Below are 19,719 nucleotides of genomic sequence, written 5' to 3' on the forward strand. Positions count from 1 at the left end.
AGAATACGCATTTAAAAGCACAAAATACTGTCGAATGAAATTGAAAAAGGCCTAAATAAACAAAAAGATGGTTTAGCGTAACGCAACTGACCCACGAAAAATTGCTGCGAACCAATTTTCGGGGGCCTTCCTGGATTAAATTTTGAGGCTATACACTTAAAGGCAAAATAACAAAAAAAATTGGACCGATCGACACACCTCCAAAAGTCTTCTTTGTGATACACCAAATTTGTTAATTGAATTAGGCATAATTTGATTAAGGTATACATCTGTGTGATGAAGAATACGTAATAAAAACATTGTTTGATGGTACCTCTAAATGATAACCTGATACATGTGTGCTCTGTGTGGGACATCCCGAGGTATGCACCTCACAATGTATGTAGAATACTCGTATCTTAAAATGCAAAATATTGAAAAATACAATTGATGCATGGGTTTAAGTTACCAAAACTGTTGCCTGTCTATATTTATCATTCAAATATTTCATCAAATAGGGGTAGACCTCGGTGTGTTGGTACGGAACAAAGGACCTCTCCATGTGATATAAACCGGTATGTGTGTGTGTGTGTGTGTGTGTGTGTGTGTGTGTGTGTGTGTGTGTGTGTGTGTGTGTGTGTGTGTGTGTGTGTGTGTGTGTGTGTGTGTGTGTGTGTGTGTGTGTGTGTGTGTGTGTGTGTGTGTGTGTGTGTGTGTGTGTGTGTGTGTGTGTGTGTGTGTGTGTGTGTGTGTGTGTGTGTGTGTGTGTGTGTGTGTGTGTGTGTGTATATTATATATTATAATTTCTCCCAGGGTCATCTCATAGTAAAGGTTCATCCCGACAAGAACACGACAAACTGCTACATCGCCACACTTAGTGAAGCTGAGCACGCGCAGATCCACACCGACGCCGGCATGAGGGCCGTCGAGGTACGGACATGAGCTGAAAGGAATATAGTTGAGCCTTGATCTTGGAAAACGGGCCATAATGCATGTGCGTCAAGTGCCGTCCATGATTAGCCCAGACACTTTCCATTTAATTTGGATTTTCGTCAAGAGTCTTCCTTTAAACGAAAACTAAATTAAAGTGAAATGTGTCGTCCCTGATTACTGTAGTCAGTGCGGATCGCACTGGCTTATCTGTAACAACACTTTAAGGACATGGAATACACCCCTTTTCTAAATTAGGATATAATTGCATACCATTATTAATATTACTTGGCATGCAAGGGGATTCAGCGACAGCATTTTAATTTTAAAGATGGCGATGCCCAAAAGTAAATGAAAAAGTAATTGTGATTGAATGGATCGCATCAATACAAGAGACTCAAACTAATATGTCGCCTCTTGACAGTCATCAGACAAACGTTTTTTGTGGTTCAATCGCAAATTAAACGGTACATCTATTTCAGTTGAGACTGCTCGCCGGTCTGTCTACCGCAACCATGGTAACGGACAAGACGACGCTGGACCAAAATGACGTTCACGCCTGCGGTGTTCACAGCGCCACACCAGCCAGTTATTAAACCATCATGGTCTGAATGGCCCTGAGATACGTTTAATTGTTTTGAGTTATTAAATACAATAAACAAAAGAATAACACTTGTGTTCACTATTTAGTTGGCATCAGTTTCACACTGGTCATACTGATACTTTAATATACGGATGACACTTATATAACAGAAAAAGAGCAGCGCGAGAGAGGTGAGTGCAGTTGTATGCATTCATGCTCAGTTGTTTGGGGTTTCAGAAAGAGGCCTTTATTTTTCTGTGTTCTTGACGTGCAATACGTGTATCGAAGTACACTGATTATCAGCGTTTACTTTGCCTTTGGATTATATAATAATCGCGATATTCTAGCAATATGCTTAACTACCGTGACGTCAAAGACCAAAAGAAACGATAAGTTTTATTAACCCATTTATACCACGCGTCTAGAAAAATGCCTTGGCAAACAGCGTAGACCCAGATGAGACGCCGCATGATGCGGCATCTCATTAGGGTCTGCGCTGTTTGCTTACAGGAATTTCTGTAAGAAATTTTCTAAATATAGAAATAAATATACTATACATCCCTAATTTTGGAAATAAATTGATCCAATTTACAAGGATGGGAGAGTCCACTAGGCATAAATGGGTTAACTATTCATCGCTTCTAACAAAGTTTCCTTATAATAGTGTCATAGTTTTTTTGTTAAGACTCGATACAACTTTAAAGCTATTAACAATAGAGATTCTGATCCAACAACTTTCTGCAAAGTCAGACCAGACCGGTCACTTAAACGTTAAGTTTAATAATTTGTTTTACTCGAATCAAGTGTACAAAATTGTGGCATGTTTGCGTGCCGTTTATTTGACATAAAACTACTTAAAACTTACCAGAATTGGCAAGACTATAATATAAAACAATTATATCGCTGCACGTTGTTTATTTAGCATCAAAGCTACCTATGACTGACCAGAAATTAGGTTTTAGTTAGACAAAATGAGTCGTGTTCTGAGAAAACTTGGCATAATGCATGTGCGTAAAGTGTCGTCCCAGATTAGCCTGTGCAGTCCGCACAGGCTAATCAGGGACGACACTTTCCGCTTTTATGGTATTTTTAGTTTTAAGGAAGTCGCTCCTTACCGAAAATCAAGTTTAGGCGGAAAGTGTCGTCCCTGATTAGCCTGTGCGGACTGCACAGGCTCATCTGGGATGACACTTTACGCACATGCATTATGCCCAGTTTTCTCAGAACAAGCCTCAAATATGCGAACCATCATGGCGATAAATGATCTTGAGATCGGTCCATATGTAAACTATCGATTTAATTAACAGGCTCTCTTATTGTTGTTTAATTTGTACTGCAATGTCATGAGGTAATGTTACGTACAGTCAAATACATTAAAAGTGTAGTTTTTGTAGGCTAAGGGCAGAGACAGACGAATTTTCTGAAGACCACGTCAATTGAATACTCATTATTAATAACATCTAGAGGTCCTTTTTAAATTAATGCATCACTACATTTCTCAAACAAAAACAGAAGATCAGTTCGCTCAGCATTAAAAATCAATGCAAAAAGTTTTGAATCATGTTTATCATCAGCGCTGCACAGACGGACGCTTTTCCCAGAGTTGAACATCCACGAACGGTCATCAAACATATTAGAGGGTCGGAGGAATCTCAATCGTGATACATCGGCTATCTCCGGACTCATCCGTAAGATTGATATTTATGGAACAAATCGTCTGCTGATCCAGATTGGGAGGTATCTGTCAAGTGTAAAGTTGTTTAGTGTGCGGTTATGAGGTATCTCGTTCATTGTGTACAGTTCTCTCAAAGAATATACTCGTTTATTTTCGGGACGCAAAACTGAATTCTCAAGGTGAATCTAACTATTTCATTTTTCTTTCTTTTCTTGTCTTTATCGAAGAAAGATCTCCCATGGTAATTAACTAGCGACTTGAATTGATGTAATGTTTAAAATAATTGCTTGCTGTTAAAGCCTATGCTTTTACAGCAGTATTCATTTTTTACAACGCTAGTATATTCTGTTGGCCAATATTGATCCGCGTCGTAAAATGTACAGGTACACTAAACTTGAAAATGGAAATTGAAATACAGATTTCAAAGGATGACGTATATTTCATCTACAAGCTTAAATAATTTCTTTGATCCGATAAATCAAGCAAAAAAAAATTTTTTAATAAATAATATTAATTTAATAAATTGTATGCATATGCTGAAATAAACCTACTCGTAACCATCAATATGAAGCAAACAGCATTGAATAACCAACAAGAGCCTAAGCTCTCCCTCATAATAACACAAACTTTCTACGCATAAAAACATAAATGCATAAAACATGTTGAAATGATACGCATATCTATGTATTAATGCATATATGCTTCTACAAAACATAAGTTCACTTTTAATTAACCCATTTATGTCTAGCGTCTAGAAAAAGGCATTAGCATACAGCGTAGACCCAGATGAGACGCCGCATGATGCGGCGTCTCATCGGGGTCTGCGCTGTTTGCCTAAAGGAAATTATGTAAGAAATATTTTAAATATAGAAATAAAAAAATACACTTTAAATCCCTAATTTTGGAAATAAATTGTTCCAATTTAGAAGGATGGGAGAGTCCACTAGGCATATATGGGTTAATTAATAATCAGGGCTTATCAACGTTGTTTGAACTAATTATATATTGATTCTTAATCAATGAATAATACATATTTTACGCGTATATTATATTTGTAAATTGATAAAATCGTTACAATATATATATTTGAAATGCAAGAGAGAATTAAATTCATTCCTACAAAAAAGCTCTCACGCCAAAGAAAAGGTCACATCACAATAGTAACAATACCGTTATCATTAGTGATCATGGGTTGATAAGTTCATTTTATTTATAACGATATCCACCAACTTATTAATGACCCTTGCCCTCGAGACGTCTTTACGGCACACACTATTTATATAAATAAATAGTTTAATTTCCGCGGATAAAAACTGGACCGATATATTCATAAATGATTTCATTTTTAAGTAAATGTAAGATATAATCGATGAATACAAAAAGATGAATACACTTAGCATGGTGTTTGTGCGTTGATACGTCTGCAACAATCGAATCAAAACTTTACTCAGTCTTACAATATTCGATAAGACGGGTCCGTATGTTTGGCTTTTTGGTTCTGAATTCGTGGTGTCCGTCGAATGACAAACTGGTTACCCAGCCGTTCACAATTAGTGTACTCCTGGTGCGTTGTACATGTACGTTGAAATTAAGTCGATTTTTGATAATTGAAATCGGGACTACTTTGACCTATATAGCCGCTAAATGACACCTGGCAAGTTTTTGTAGATTTGATCGACATCAGTAAACGTGAGACAGACTGTTGCTTATGGCATCTTATCAGTTAGCGAATAGAGAAGTCCAACGCTCCTTTTTATCAGCTGTTTTTACATGCTGATGTAACGGGAACACGTAAAAAGTGTGCATGACTGATCCGAAATCTCATTGCAACCTATTTTGTGCAAGTTTAAACATATGAACAAAATGTGAATATACCGATACAACTACCGCGAAGCCATACTGCTGCTTTCCATTCTGGCTGATTTGTGTCATCACGCTGTGGCGGGCTTATGAGTCGGAATGCCACCAACACGACAACAAGCAAAAACGATACATATACACTTAACGGCGATATGATAGCTTCATATCATACTTGTGGGGCTTTTTATGTCGATCTGGCGGGTGTTTTTATCGTTTTTATTTGAGCCGCGATCTGAGAAAACTTTGCTTAATGATTGTGCAGTCCGCACAGGCTAATCAGGGACGGCACTTTCCGCTTTAATGGTATTTTTAGTTTCAAGGGAGACTCTCCTTACTGAAAATCAAGTTTAGGCGGAAAGTGTCGTCCTTGATTAGCCTGTGCGGACTGCACAGGCTAATCTGGGATGACGCTTTACGCACATGCATTAAGCCCAGTTTTCTCGGAACAAGGCTCATTTGTATTAGCGTGTTGATGGGTGAGACGATCGCAAACACGACGACCCATCAGAACGAAAAATATACCCGTATTGTCGTATCGTTGCCTCTTTTTTAGTTCTGGCGGGTATGTATGTCGTTTTGGTCGAAAGAACAGTATGTCAGCAATTCATACACTCAGTCCATATAGTCAGCATATATAGCCAGTCCATATAGAACATTATCATATGTGTTAATCGCGTTGATCTTTAAATCCCTATGACTAATATGTTGTTGATGTTTATAATCGTTAAGTCTTGGGGCGATTTACAACATTTTAACTTGTTTGGCTTCTTTCATTTAAGGAAATTAAATCAGGTTTCTACAAAAAGATCATTTTAAATATTTATCTTATCTCTGGCTTAAGTTAAGATATGCCAACTTCAAAAGGCGTGAATCAAAATACATTTGTGTCGTTTAACTCGAGCTTTTCTGTCTGCATACCATACTGTATTCTTTTATGTCGTCATATAGCATAATTGAAAAAAAAAACACAGGGGAAGTATTCCAGAAGCACCTTAAGTTAAATTTTATTCTAATCCTTAAATAGGGAAATTTTCTTAAGTGTTTCATTTCATATTGCAATAGATTGGCATCAAGATATACATTTAAATAACATCATTATGCCAATTTTATTTCAGGAATATCAAAAAACAAACATGTGTTTTCTCATTTAGTAAAGAAATGCAAAACATTGTAATTTTGAACTTAAGAAAAATTATGTAAGATATGACTTAAGATGTTTCTGGAATACCACCCCAGAGCAAGTTTCTTTAAAGACTGGTGGCGTGTGTCGTGGTGTTAAAGTCATTATGTAAATTTGAAATTAATACGAGACAGATATTGAACTACGGAGTCATTGTCGTGATGGCCGAATTGGGAGCGCAATTTTGCAATACCACTTGTTGACCCTGTTATTATGTGATATAAGGCGTTCACTTTCAGAATAAGTATCATTTGATCTTGTGAAACAAAGGATCTAACGTCGTCATCATGCAAGCTCTGGTCGTTTTCATCTCGGCTATAGTGGTGTGCTACGTAAGTCGTACATATTTTGATGCACACATGCGCTTAAAATGTCGGTCAACATGCTTTATGCATGACATTGGATTATTGTATTAGACGTATATTTAACATAAAACTAGGTTGGCATTTTAGTCAAATTGTATTCGCAATATAAGAAATCGTATACAAAGCGACTTCAAAGTAATTGCATTCCGTAAATTGTTGTTTTAATTTGTATCATTATTATTTCTGAATAGCTGTTATGATTGTGATTATTATCATTACTATTACTATTATAATTTGAGTCGCGTTCTGAGAAAACTGGATATAATTCTTGTGCGTTAATTGTCAAACCATATTAGCCTGTGTAGTTCGCACAGGCTAATCAGGGACGACACTATCCGCTTTTATGACATTTTTCGATTAAATGAAGTCTCTTCTTAGCAAAAATTCAATTTATGCGGAAAGTTTCGTCCCTGATTAGCCTGCGTGGAATGTACAGGCTAATCTGGGACGACACTTAACGCACATGCATTATGCCAAGTTTTCTCAGAACACGACGATTTCATTAGTAAAGCGATATCTATAACAGTGTTCCAATAGGGGTACTCGGTATTGTGTTTCTCTGACCGCTAGTGTATATGGAAATGAATGCGAGAACAAGAGAAGAGTGAGCGAAAAACAATATCATGATGCGAGATGGAAAGTTATTAATCACTGTCTCGCATGGTAATCCCGTATTATCACATATTGGGCTCGTGTTTTGGCATCGTTATTTCGCTATTCGTGTCCTGTTCTCCTATTTTCGCCCTCGTTATCCCGGAAACGAAAATGCAAAGAAGCAATGTAGCCCTATCGGAACATCGTAGTAGTAACCTTGGAAACAGTACGGGTTTAAAATTAACAGGTGTATTTATTGTTGTTTAATCAGAAGCATTATGGTCTGTGCTAATAATCCTGAAACGTGGATTACAACAATCAATAGGTCATAGCTTTGCGTCAAACACGCACAATTCATCAGGTTTCAGACATGGACTAAATGCCCATAATGTGGTCATTTTCAAGGGTGCTACCACACATCGTCCCCACAGCACGCATGCCCACACAGGACACCACACAACCCAGCCGCATGAACCCGGCGAGTTCGAGACCATATCGTTTCAGTTTTCGTTTCAAACGGTGAGTTCCACTAGTTGAACATCTGTTTATAGTGTGAATTGAGATTAAATGAGATAAATCCTCAGTATTCGCGACATTTATGTGGATATACATTGTAATAACCGGTCATTTGTGCAGTTACCCTTTTATTCTAAGTTTACATTTTATTGCTTTTGTTAAATACTCACTATAAGAGGGCTCGAATGATAACAATGTATCACAGTACATGTATATATGCCTTTATTAAGAAAAAGAGAGTCGATAAATCAACATTACCTGAATAAAAAATGATTTATAAACAAAATATATTAATTTTGCCATTTCAAAAACCTATTTTTGAGCCTCGCTTCGGGGAATCCATGTGTGTTTAGTGTCGTTCAAGAGTAGTCCGCGCAGTCTGCATAGGCTTATCAGGGATACTTTTATCATTTTTATGGAACTTGTATCTGTTCTTCCAGGGTCACCTCCTAGTAAAAGTCCATCCCGACAAGAACACGCTAAACTGCTACATCGCAACACTTAGTGACGCTGAGCACGCGCAGATCCATACCGACGCCGGCATGAGGGCCGTTGAGGTAGGGTCATTGACTCACATGCATATAAGAGAGCATCGCTGTTGAGAAACGTGTTTAATGCGTGCTCGTCAAGTGTCGTTCAAGAGGAATTCCCTCAAGAAGAATCTTCCTTTGAGACGAAAAATAAAATAAAAGCGGAAAGTATCGTCAATTATCATCCAAAACTTTACGCACATGCATTTAACCCGCTTTTCAGAAAGCGACGCTCAATTTTGATACAATTGTATACATCTATATAACTCTTGACATGAAAGGGAATTCCCTGTCATGTGTACTGAGCAATCCCATTATTTGAATAATATCTCTTACGAAGGCAATGTATACCACATTAATATGACCTTTTGCAGAACCAATCAAATTATTGAACGAAAAATATTGCACAGACTAGTCAAAAATAAAAATCGTCGTACGAAATATAAATACCAGTTGAGTGGTTAACAACCTAAATATATGAATCATTCGGAAAAGTAAAATACTACTTAACAGGACTATTATTTTTGCCAAATGCTATTTCGTTTGACCTATTTAACTTCCATATTGCCTTGAACGTTTATTGAACGTGATCTTCAATAAGAAGTATTAACAGAGACAGTTTAATTTTATTTTGATATTGATTCCCCAAAATAATTAAATTAAAAAGGTTTATTTAATTAAATGGGTCGCATTAATAAAGAAAAATCAGCCCACTATTTGTTTCTATTTACAGTAATCAGACAAAGGAATGTATGCAAATAATACGGTACATCTATTTCAGTTGAGACTGCTCGCCGCGCTGTCTACCGCAACCATGGTTACGGACAAGACGACTCTTGATCAACATGACGTTCAGGCCTGCGGTGCTCACACCACCAAAACACCCAGTTTTTACACCATCATGGCGTAAATGGCCCGAGAGACCATTACTGGTGTTGCGAAATTGAGTAGATTTTTTTATATATAATTTTATAGGAAATTGTGTATTCTTGAATCCGAAAGTTAAGCTTAATTTAATTAACGTTCATTTTATTGACGTACATTTTCCCGCATTTTAATGTACGTTAAGTCAATGACGTAACATCCGCTTTCTGTTATTATTTGTATTATCCTGATGAAGGCGTAAGCCGAAACGTTGATAAAAAAGGAAAGAAAAATATGTGTTTTTGTTGGATTTATCATACTAGATTTTTTTCTAAAATAAACAAAAATAGTCTCATGTTTGTTCACTGTTAAGGACTGTTTGTTTGTTCACTGTTACAAGGCTCGCGCTCCCGGCGTTCTAAGCCTCGCAACATAAACTTCTCTGTATTCAACGCTAACCTAGTATTCTCTATTATCCCATTTGACTTTTTTCAACGTGACATTTAACATAAATAGTTCTAATACCCTTAACAATAATTTTAATTCAGTCTTAAAAGCGCTTAAAATCTAACGGATGTAACCATGCGTAGTGATAAAAATGTATTTGTTCTGGTACGCAAAATAGTCTTAAAACAAGATGCGTTTGTGAAACACAATGTCCCCCTATATGACGTTTGACCTTGAAGGATGACCTTGACCTTGACCCTTCACCACTCAAAATGTGGCACATGCATGCCAAATATCAAGTTGCTATCTTTAATATTGCAAAAGTATTCATAAAATAAGCGATTTGGGCCACATATATTTGACCTCTTACCTTAAAGGATGACCTTGACCTTTCACCACTCAAATTGTGCAGCTCCATGAGATACACATGCATGCCAAATATCAAGTTGTTATCTTCAATATTTCAAAAGTGTTCATAAAATAAGCGATTTGAGCCACATATATTTGACCTCTGACCTTGAAGGATGACCTTGACCTTTCACTACTCAAAATGTGCAGCTCCATGAGATACACATGCATGCCAAATATCAAGTTGCTATCTTCCATATTGCAAAAGTATTCATAAAATGTACGATTTTGGCCACATATATTTGACCTCTGACCTTGAAGGATGACCTTGACCTTGACCTTTCACCACTCAAAATGTGCAGCTCCATGAGATACACATGCATGCCAAATATCAAGTTGCTATATTCAATATAGCAAAAGTTATTGCAAAATGTTAAAGTTGGCCAAACCAACCAACCAACCAACAGACCAACCAACAGACCAACAGACAGGGCAAAAACAATATGTCCCCTTCTACTATAGTGGGGGACATAAAAATTCACACACAAACTGTAAAACAACTAAAATATCACCATATGAATCGATTCAATTTTACGCAGTAACCGAATTGTAACACATTACGACCGCAAAAAGAAGATTTTAATTTTCCTTTAAAATCCATTTAATAATCCATTTAACTCAATAATTGACGATTTTGCATATAGGGTCTTTAATAATTATTTTAGCATAGTTAAATAAAGACCCTTATGCCATCACTATATCCAAATGAGTTTACGAACTCAATAAACTTTCTTCTTCGTTACACGCTACGTCATGTACTCTAATTACTGCTGTTAAAATGAACCGGAGCAGTTTATCAAATAATAGCCGTTGGTAAACTCGGTTGCATTTGCAGATTTCTGCATACAAACATAATTATGTTTAAACTTGCACAATTTTTTATTTGTCTATGGTAAATGCGCTTATTGTACAAGAAAATAATTTAATATATAAATACACAAAGAATGAAAACATTCCATTACACAACAAATAAATGAGTAGATAATACCCGTGTACAAAATGGGACGTTCCGAATTCCAGTGTGGTGCTATTTTTACCATCTTATACTTTACACAGCTCTATGCCTAACGTGAATTAAATCGGAAAGCAAAGATTTTTTATGAACTGTGCGATATTTATATGGCTTGTTGTACATTCTTAAAGGGATCTTTTCACGCTTTGGTAAATTGACAAAATTGAAACAAGAAATATCTTTAAAAAAGATATACGGCGTAAATAGTTTAATGAATGAGATCAAGGATAGCGAATGTCTTTTTCTGTGCAGTTCTTAGCTGCATCACACGCAGTACGGGATGTTACGGGGAGTTTTCGCGGCTTATTTTACATTATAACATATTGCTGGTCATAAACCTATAGATACAAAACAGAAAACCAAAAGAAGAATGGAAGTGAAATTTAAACATATGAGTCAACCGGCCACACGAGAACAAACCTGTTTTAGTGGTCTGTCGGGCATTGCTATTTGATTCGATTATTAACAGTATCGAGAATCATTGTGCTCATGCTTAAAGTGATATTATGGGCATTTTGCACTGTTGAATTGAGCTGAAAAGAATTAACAGGTCAAAATAGTTAGTTAAAATGTGGTTACTGATCAATTATCTGCAACTCACCTTGCTACCAGTTGTTTATAAAAATATATTTTATATTCGATATTCTTACGTGATCCACCCAGTCCTGTAAGCCGAAATGATCCGTAAAACAATATTGTGTCTTTGTGTCGTATGAACAAATCTGCACTAAAACTAAATTTAGGTTCAACTCGTAAACGCATGATCAGTTGTCAAACGAAAGTACGGTTAATATTCAAATGCATTATTTTTCTCTTTCTGGTATATTGTTTTAGTATGTTGATGCTGCATTAATTACTATAAGCGTATATGAAGTAGAAACATCAAAAATAATCAACGGTTGCGATAGACACCTATAAACTGTTACATGCTCATAATATCACTTTAGTACATTAGGCAATATGGTGGAATAATTATTGTTAAATTTATTAAAAATAATATTTATCATTGTATTGTTGAAAACACATTAAGAATCTATTATTGACATACCATAATTATATTGCTGAATATCTTCTTTTAACATATTTCTGGTCTAAAGAAAATTCCAGGTCACCTAGTTCACGGATAGCGTCTTTATTATATAACGATTATTTTACTGACCGCGAACTCCGGTGATGACCTGTATATAAACTCTGAATGTCCGCGACTTGACCCGAAACCTCGCGGGTTGAAATGCAATTCTTTAAAGTGAGGCCTCGCTTCCACTGCTCTTTATACTTTTACATGTTAACATGTTGACAGGAATATGGAAGTAAGTACTAAATATGAGAACATAGCCTTTTAAGTATAAACGCTTTTGCGCTGGTAATACTCTGAAAATAAAAGGTGTACGCACAAACTGTATTGATGTCGAGAATTGAGTGTAAAACTGTTCTATCTATTAAGCCTTTTCATTAGAGATAAAATTGTTTCATACAGTAAAACAGTGTTACAAAGACGCGGATATGTTTCCGATGTTCTGGTGGTATACTCAAATCAGCCAATGGAATAAATGAAGTGTATTCATTCGTACCTAGCCGCGGGAAATTTTATTTGAATTTTATTGGACACTTACAAAGGTCAAGTCAGGGTGAAAAGCTGGCTTATGCAGCTTACGCCGAAAAAGTTGTTTCAGATTCGCACATTTTCGTTTTAGTTATGATATTTGTAAGGAAACAGTAATACTGAACATTTACCATGGTCTAATATAGCCATTATATGCATCTTTTGACGATTTTAAAACCTAAAAATTATAAAGCGTTGCAACGCGAAACGATTGAATAATTTGGAGAGTTCTGTTTTTGTCGTAAAATTTTGTGAAACTACGAAGATTGCTTATATAAGGTATAAAATACGTCAAGTATGTGTTCTCGGCGGTATAGCTCAGTAGGCTAAAGCGTTTTTACTTCAGGACTCTGGCAGGACTCCAGGGGTCACTGGTTCGAAACCTGCTCCGGGCAATGTTCTTTTCCTTTTTTTAATTTTATTCTTGATTTTTTACTGGAGCTTTTACGATCCAATGTTTACATTTATCAATATAAAGCATTTAATGAATAAGTTAAAAAATGCCAAAATCTGTGAAAAGGCCCCTTTAAATCTCAAAAGTATACGCATGGGTTATAAACAATGCACATTACACGAAATAGGGAAAATGTGATAAATTGACAATTCAAATATGTCGATATACAGTACATGTACATGTGAAATAAGTTGCGTTTATAATAAATCGTCAAATTTTTTGGGGGGGAAAATGATGCAATAAGTGTCATTTTCAGCTGATTCATCATTATACGGATGGCGAAAATTTATGTCATATGACTAGATTTAAAGGTTGAAGGTCGTATAATTTTGAAGCTAAAGTTTTCTCGACTTTATTTCTTATGAAAAATCATTCAGTGGTAAAGTAAAACATAGTCCGTGCACGCGACAGGTATATCCCGCAGTATTGAATACAGGTTAGTATATTTCATAAGGTGTTATACCGTCAATGTCGCGTTGAAAATGGGATAAATTTAATCTACAAGCTTAAATAATTTCTTTGATCCGATAAATCAAGCAAAAATAAAATATTGATTTATAATATTAATTTAAGAAATTGTATGCATATGCTGAAATCAACTGACTCGTTACCATCAATATGAAGAAAACAGCATTGAAAAACCAACAAGAGCCTAAGCTCTCCATTATAATAACACAAACTGTCTACGCATAAATGCATAAAACATGTTGAAATGATACGCATATCTATGTATTAATGCATATATTCTTCTGCAAAACATAAATTTACTTTAACAAACAGTTTTGACAGCGTATAAATTAAAATTCAAATAATGATATCTCCTCATGATATTATACCGGTAATTACGGTAATGCCCAATTCTGAGCAGGTATACAGGATCGATTTAAATATTTAAAGTCTTGTAAAGTGTGTGAATAATTGCTTACTAATTATGTGTGGAACTTAATTCAGTATCAAAGACTTTTGAACTGATCAGCAACAGAGGGCCCAATAATTCGGCAATTGTTTTACGGCTTTCATATCAAAACTGGCCATGTTCTCTGACACAGTGCTGAACATCACTTTTTCTCAATACCACTCGTGTATCAAAATTTAATTATACAACGACATAAAGAAAAAGTCAATCGATATATGATTGCGTAATATACTGAAGCGTTAATAAGTGAATATTAATACAGTTTATTTTACAGGAAAATGTAAAACATTTTAAACGCTATTAATATATTAAACCTTCTGCAAAACATACGACTCTCCGGTTAACGAATAAAAAGAATAACCAAGTGCCACTCATTTGTAGTTGTTATGTAAACTATTTATTAATACATGTTCGCCAAAAGTAAACATTCAAATATAGTCTACATATGAATGCTGAAGGAGTGCTTTCCAAACACTGGTACATGTATAAATATCAGTTTAATCGTTTAAGAACTCATCCGATGTCCCCAAATCTACTGTTTGTGAATCTTTTCATAAACTGGCCTTGTGCAATATATTTGCAATAACTGTCAGCTCGTTTCAGCCAAAACCATAAATGTAACGTTTGGTGAAACTGCGGTATGACTAAATAGCAAAGCCAATATAACCAACCAAATTAAATCAAATACCTTGACATAACCACAAAACTAATAGACATAAACAAAAGTTATCATTCCATGTCAGAATTGAACTTCCAGAAACCTGAAAAACTCAAGTTTGCTTCCCCATACGTAATACGTTTAATATTTCCTCCTTGAAATCACTTCTTTATATTGAAGGATGGTTTCATTCCGTGTCTGTGTCATTGAAAGGCAAGCACGTTCTGATTATGATGATATTTGCTTTTATAATTGGATCGATAAACATTACTGTTTGTTCATTACCGAAGAGAAGAAGTAATTGTATCACTGTAAATAGGTTGACGTGTAGGACTGGCACATACCTCACAAATAGATAGCACTGACACAGGGATACAAAGTGTTTCGTGTTTCATGTTTCATGTTTAATTCTTATGAATACACTTTCTTAAGCTATAGCCGTACAAACACACATATTTAAGTAAGCTTGTGTATATATCTATAAAAAACACTCAACAGGCTAACACTAGCACGTGTACCTAATCGTTTAGCAGCTGTACCGCCTGAGTAGTAATCGGCGTACATGTACGTGTTTTGCGGATTCAATTTATTCACATAAATTGTACCTAAAATAAATTGTCTTCCAATCAGTTACTTATTACTGAAAAATACAGCAACACGTTCAAAAATGCATTGTTCAATTGAAAATGATAATAAATAACCGAACTAGGACGAAATGACCATTTTATGATCGAAAAAGCATTAATTATATGTTTGATTTATACTTGCATAAGTTAAAGAATAGTAATGAGTATTTTACAACTTTACACATACACATATTCCAATTAAGTGAAGACCTTTCATTAAGGACCGTGTAAAGAAAGATAGTGTCTGTATAATAAATTGAGAAGATTTCAACATAAATCACATATATACAAACGTGGGTGTTTTATTCAAAACGGGCTGTTAATTTCCATGTAATTTCAATTACTTTTCTATGATTGTGCATAAAAACGATGCTGGTGAGATGATGGTGACTATGGTTGTATGATTAATCTCACGATTAAGATTATAATAACAGATTATTGTTTTTTGTCTTAAAGTGCTTATGATGAAAATATTATTATGGTAGCTATGATGATGATGAGAAGGGGGAGGACAATGATGATAAAGAATAAGAAGAAAACAAGAAGGCGAAGAAGAAGAAGAAGATGATGATAGTGATACTGATGATGATGATGATGATGATGATGATGATGATGATGATGATGATGATGATGATGATGATGATGATGATGAAAGAACGGTATGTCAGCAATTTATATACTAAGCCCATATAGTCAGTAAATATAGCTAGTCCATATAGTCAGTGAACATTCTTGTATGTGTTTATAGCATGGATCTTTAATTCCCTTTCACACACTTGTTGTTGTTGTTTTCTTTTTTTAAGTCTTGGGACGATTTTTCACGAATGCTTCAACTAAATGACTTAACAATTTAATTTGATTGCTTTCTTTTATCAAAGGAATCTGTTTCAAGTTTCTACAAGTAGACACTGATAAATGTTTTTATTAACTCTGCCTTTTCTGTCAGCATATATTACTGTATTCTGTTGATTGTTATATAGCATAAGTGAAAAATAAAACAGAGCTAGTTCCTTCAACGACTGGTGACGTGTGACGTGGTGATATAGTGATTATATATATTTGAAACTAAAATGAGACATATATAGAACAACGAAGGCGTGATGACCGAATTGGGAGCGCAATTTCGCAATACCAGTTTTTACCCTGTTTTATGTGAGATACTACATTAGGCATTCACTTTAAGAATAAATATAACTTGATCTTGTGAAACAAAGGATCTCGCGTCGTCATTATGCAAGCTCTGGTCGTTTTTATCTCGGCTATAGTGGTGTGCTACGTAAGTCGTACATATTTTGATGCACACATGTGCTTAAAATGTCGGGCAACATGCTTTATGCATGGCATTAGATTATTGTATTAGACGTATATTCAAAATAAAGCTAGGTTTGCTTTTTGGTCAATTAGTATTCACAATATGAGAAATCGTATACAAAGCGACTTCAAAGTAATTGCATCCCGTAATTTATTGCTTTAATGTGTAATGTTATTATTTCTGAATAGTTATTATGATCGTGATTACTGTCATTACTATTACTATTATAATTTGAGTCGTGTTCTGAGAAAATTGGGCAAAAAGCATGTGCGTAAAGTGTCGTCCCAGATAAGCATGTGCAGTCCGATAGGCTACTCAGGGACGACAATTTCCGCTTTAATGGCATTTTCCGTTTAAAGGAAGTCTATTTTTAGCAAAATCAATTTAGGCGAAAAGTGTCGTCCCTGATTAGCCTGTGCGGACTGCAGAGTAGCATGTGCGGACTGCACATGCTAATCTGGGCCGACACTTTACGCACATGCAATATGCCAAGTGTACTCAGAACACGACTCATTTCATTAGTAAAGCGATATTTATAACAGCGTTCCGATAGGGCTACTCGGTATTGTACTTTTTTGACCGCTAGTGTATATTGGAATGAATGCGAGAACAAGAGAAGAGTGAGCGAAAAACGATATCATGATGCGAGATGGTAAGTTATTAAACGCGGTCTCGCATGGCAGTCTCGTAGTATCACATATTGGGCTCGTGTTTTGGCATCGTTATTTCGCTATTCGTGTCGTGTTCTCCTATTTTCGCCCTCGTTATCCCGGAAAGGACAATGCAAAGAAGCAATATAGCCCTATCGGAACACCGTAGTAATAACCTTGGAAACAGTACGGCTTTAAAATTAATAGGTGTATTTATTGATTTTTAATCGAAGCTCAATGCTAGAGAATATCGTGACACATTCCTCTCAATATTTCGCGCTGCAGAAGCATTACCGTATGTGCTAATAATCATAAAACGTGCAATACAGTTATCAATAGAACATAGCTTTGCGTTAAACACGCACAATTCATCAGGTTCCTTACATGGACTAAATGCCCATAATGTGTCCTTTTTCAAGGGTGCTACCACAACACATCGTCCCCACAGCACGCACGCCCACACAGGGCATCACTCAACCATGGCGCACGTCACCCATGAACCCAGCGAGGTCGAGTCCATATCGTTTGAGTTCAATGGAAAAACGGTTAGATAAATACTTTTTACCTATTTCTATTGTATCAAAATCACCAGGCTTAATGGAAGGCCGTTTACAGGGTACAGTCAGTATTTGGTGTCTACGGAGGTGGGGATGAGGTCTTAAGAGCGCACCCTCAATAGGGATCGAATCCGCGACTTCCCGGTCGCTAAGCGGACACCATAATCATATCCATCACGTCACGGCGACCTTTAAACGGTCAAATGATTGGTAACATTCATTGGATATTTGTTTATGTTTTGAAAGGAGTTTTGAAAAACATATTTTCAATGAGCTTTATCCGAAGAATGAAAGACAGTAATGTATATATAATGACCGGTACACATACTAACCTGTTTTTTTTTGTGGCATTTACCCTTCAATCCTGTGTAAAACTTATTATATGATGACAGGTATAGTAACTATGTCTCACAAGTAAATAATGCTACATTAACAAATCAATAACAGGAGACATGGATAAATAATAAAGTGTCGTTCCAGATTATACTGCACAGGCTACATATGAGCAGTGCTCTGTGAAAAAGAGGGTTTCATTCATGTGCGTAAAGTGTCGTCCCAGATGTGCCTGTGCAGTTCGCACTTGCTAATCAGGGACGACACTTTATGCCTAAACAAGATTTCTGCTAAGAAGAGACTTTCTTGAAACGAAAACTATCATAAAAGTGGAAATTGTCGCCCCTGATTACCCTTTGCTGTCTGCATAGGCTATTCTGGGACGACACTTGACGCACATGCATTAAACCCCCTTTTCACAGAGCACGGTCCATATATATATATAATATATACTATATATAATCGGTTCTTCCAGGGTCATCTCATTATAAAGGTTCGTCCCGACAAGAACACGACTAACTGCTACGTCGCAACACTAAGTGACGCTGAGCACGCGCAGATCCACACCGACACCGGCATGAGGGCAGTCGAGGTACGGACATGAGCTGAAAGGGATATAGTTGAGCCTCGATCTTGGAAAACGGGGCTTAATGCATGTGCGTCAAGTGCCGTCCATGATAAGCCGATGCATTCAGGGACGACACTTTCCACGTCATCTGGATTTTCGTCAAAAAAGCGAAAAGTGTCGTCCTTGATAAGTCAGTGCGAACTGCACTGGCCAATATGAAACGGCGCTTTGCGCACATGGAATAAACCCCTTTTCTCAATTATGATATAATTGCATACCGTTATTACCATTACTTGACATGCAGGGGATTCAGTTAAAGTATTAGTCGACAGAATTTTAAGATATTGATGCCCAAAAGTAAATAAAAAAGTAATTGTGATTGAATGAAACGTATCAATACCGGTAACTATTATCAATGTGTCATCTTTTGACAGTCATCGGGCAAACGTATTTGTGGTTCAATCGCAAATTAAACGTTACACCTATTTCAGTTGAGACTGCTCGCCGGGCTGTCTACCGCAACCATGGTTACGGACAAGACGACTCTGGACCAACAAGACGTTCACACCTGCGGTCTTCACAGCGCTTCACCACCCAATTTTTACACCATAATGTTCTGAATGGCCGCGGGATAGATTTAATGGTATTGAGTTATTAACTAAAATTAACCAAATAATAACACGGGTGTTCACTGTTTATTTGGGCATCTGGGGCCCGTTTTATCAAACATCGTACGACATTCTCTCCTTACGATGCAATTTTTGAAGCGCCATAAATATGTAACCGTCACATTTATAATTACTTTTGTTGAACATTTCCATTCATTTCCAAAGTAGCTGTCAAATATTCTTTATATTTGAAACCTACCATACAGATCATAATCACTTATATTTTAAAATTATAAAATTCAATCGTAAGTTAACATTGTCGTACGATCTTTGATAAGACGGACCCCAGCTTCACAATGGTCATTCGGATCCTTTTATATACGGATGACACCACCCCTTGAAACCCGATATGCTGTGAGACGTTGGATGTGCTAGGAGAAGTTACCGATATATTTCGATGCATTTCGGTAGGGTAAGTAAATCAAGTTCTA

At 36.2% G+C, this 19,719-nt stretch overlaps 2 protein-coding genes and 1 long non-coding RNA gene across 3 annotated transcripts; all 3 read left to right on the plus strand.

The window, feature by feature from the left end:
• The first annotated feature begins 697 nt into the window (after positions 1–697).
• LOC127858690 (uncharacterized) lies at positions 698–1,581 on the plus strand. The gene is made up of 2 exons (XR_008039021.1): positions 698–909; positions 1,392–1,581. It is a non-coding gene; the product is annotated as an uncharacterized LOC127858690 (long non-coding RNA).
• A 1,746-nt stretch (positions 1,582–3,327) lies between these two features.
• On the plus strand, positions 3,328–9,431 carry LOC127858303 (uncharacterized). The gene is made up of 6 exons (XM_052395322.1): positions 3,328–3,346; positions 6,447–6,539; positions 7,572–7,685; positions 8,123–8,239; positions 8,994–9,160; positions 9,397–9,431. The coding sequence occupies exons 2-5, from the start codon at positions 6,495–6,497 to the stop codon at positions 9,120–9,122; spliced, it is 405 nt and encodes a 134-aa protein (XP_052251282.1). The 5' UTR covers positions 3,328–3,346; positions 6,447–6,494; the 3' UTR covers positions 9,123–9,160; positions 9,397–9,431.
• A 6,978-nt stretch (positions 9,432–16,409) lies between these two features.
• LOC127857897 (uncharacterized) lies at positions 16,410–19,250 on the plus strand. The gene is made up of 4 exons (XM_052394621.1): positions 16,410–16,476; positions 17,582–17,707; positions 18,528–18,644; positions 19,112–19,250. Exons 1-4 carry the CDS (start codon positions 16,432–16,434, stop codon positions 19,238–19,240), a joined length of 417 nt encoding a protein of 138 aa, XP_052250581.1. The 5' UTR covers positions 16,410–16,431; the 3' UTR covers positions 19,241–19,250.
• Positions 19,251–19,719: the final 469 nt, after the last annotated feature.

This window comes from Dreissena polymorpha, chromosome 14 (assembly GCF_020536995.1).
Source record: "Dreissena polymorpha isolate Duluth1 chromosome 14, UMN_Dpol_1.0, whole genome shotgun sequence".
Lineage (NCBI taxonomy): Eukaryota > Metazoa > Mollusca > Bivalvia > Myida > Dreissenidae > Dreissena > Dreissena polymorpha.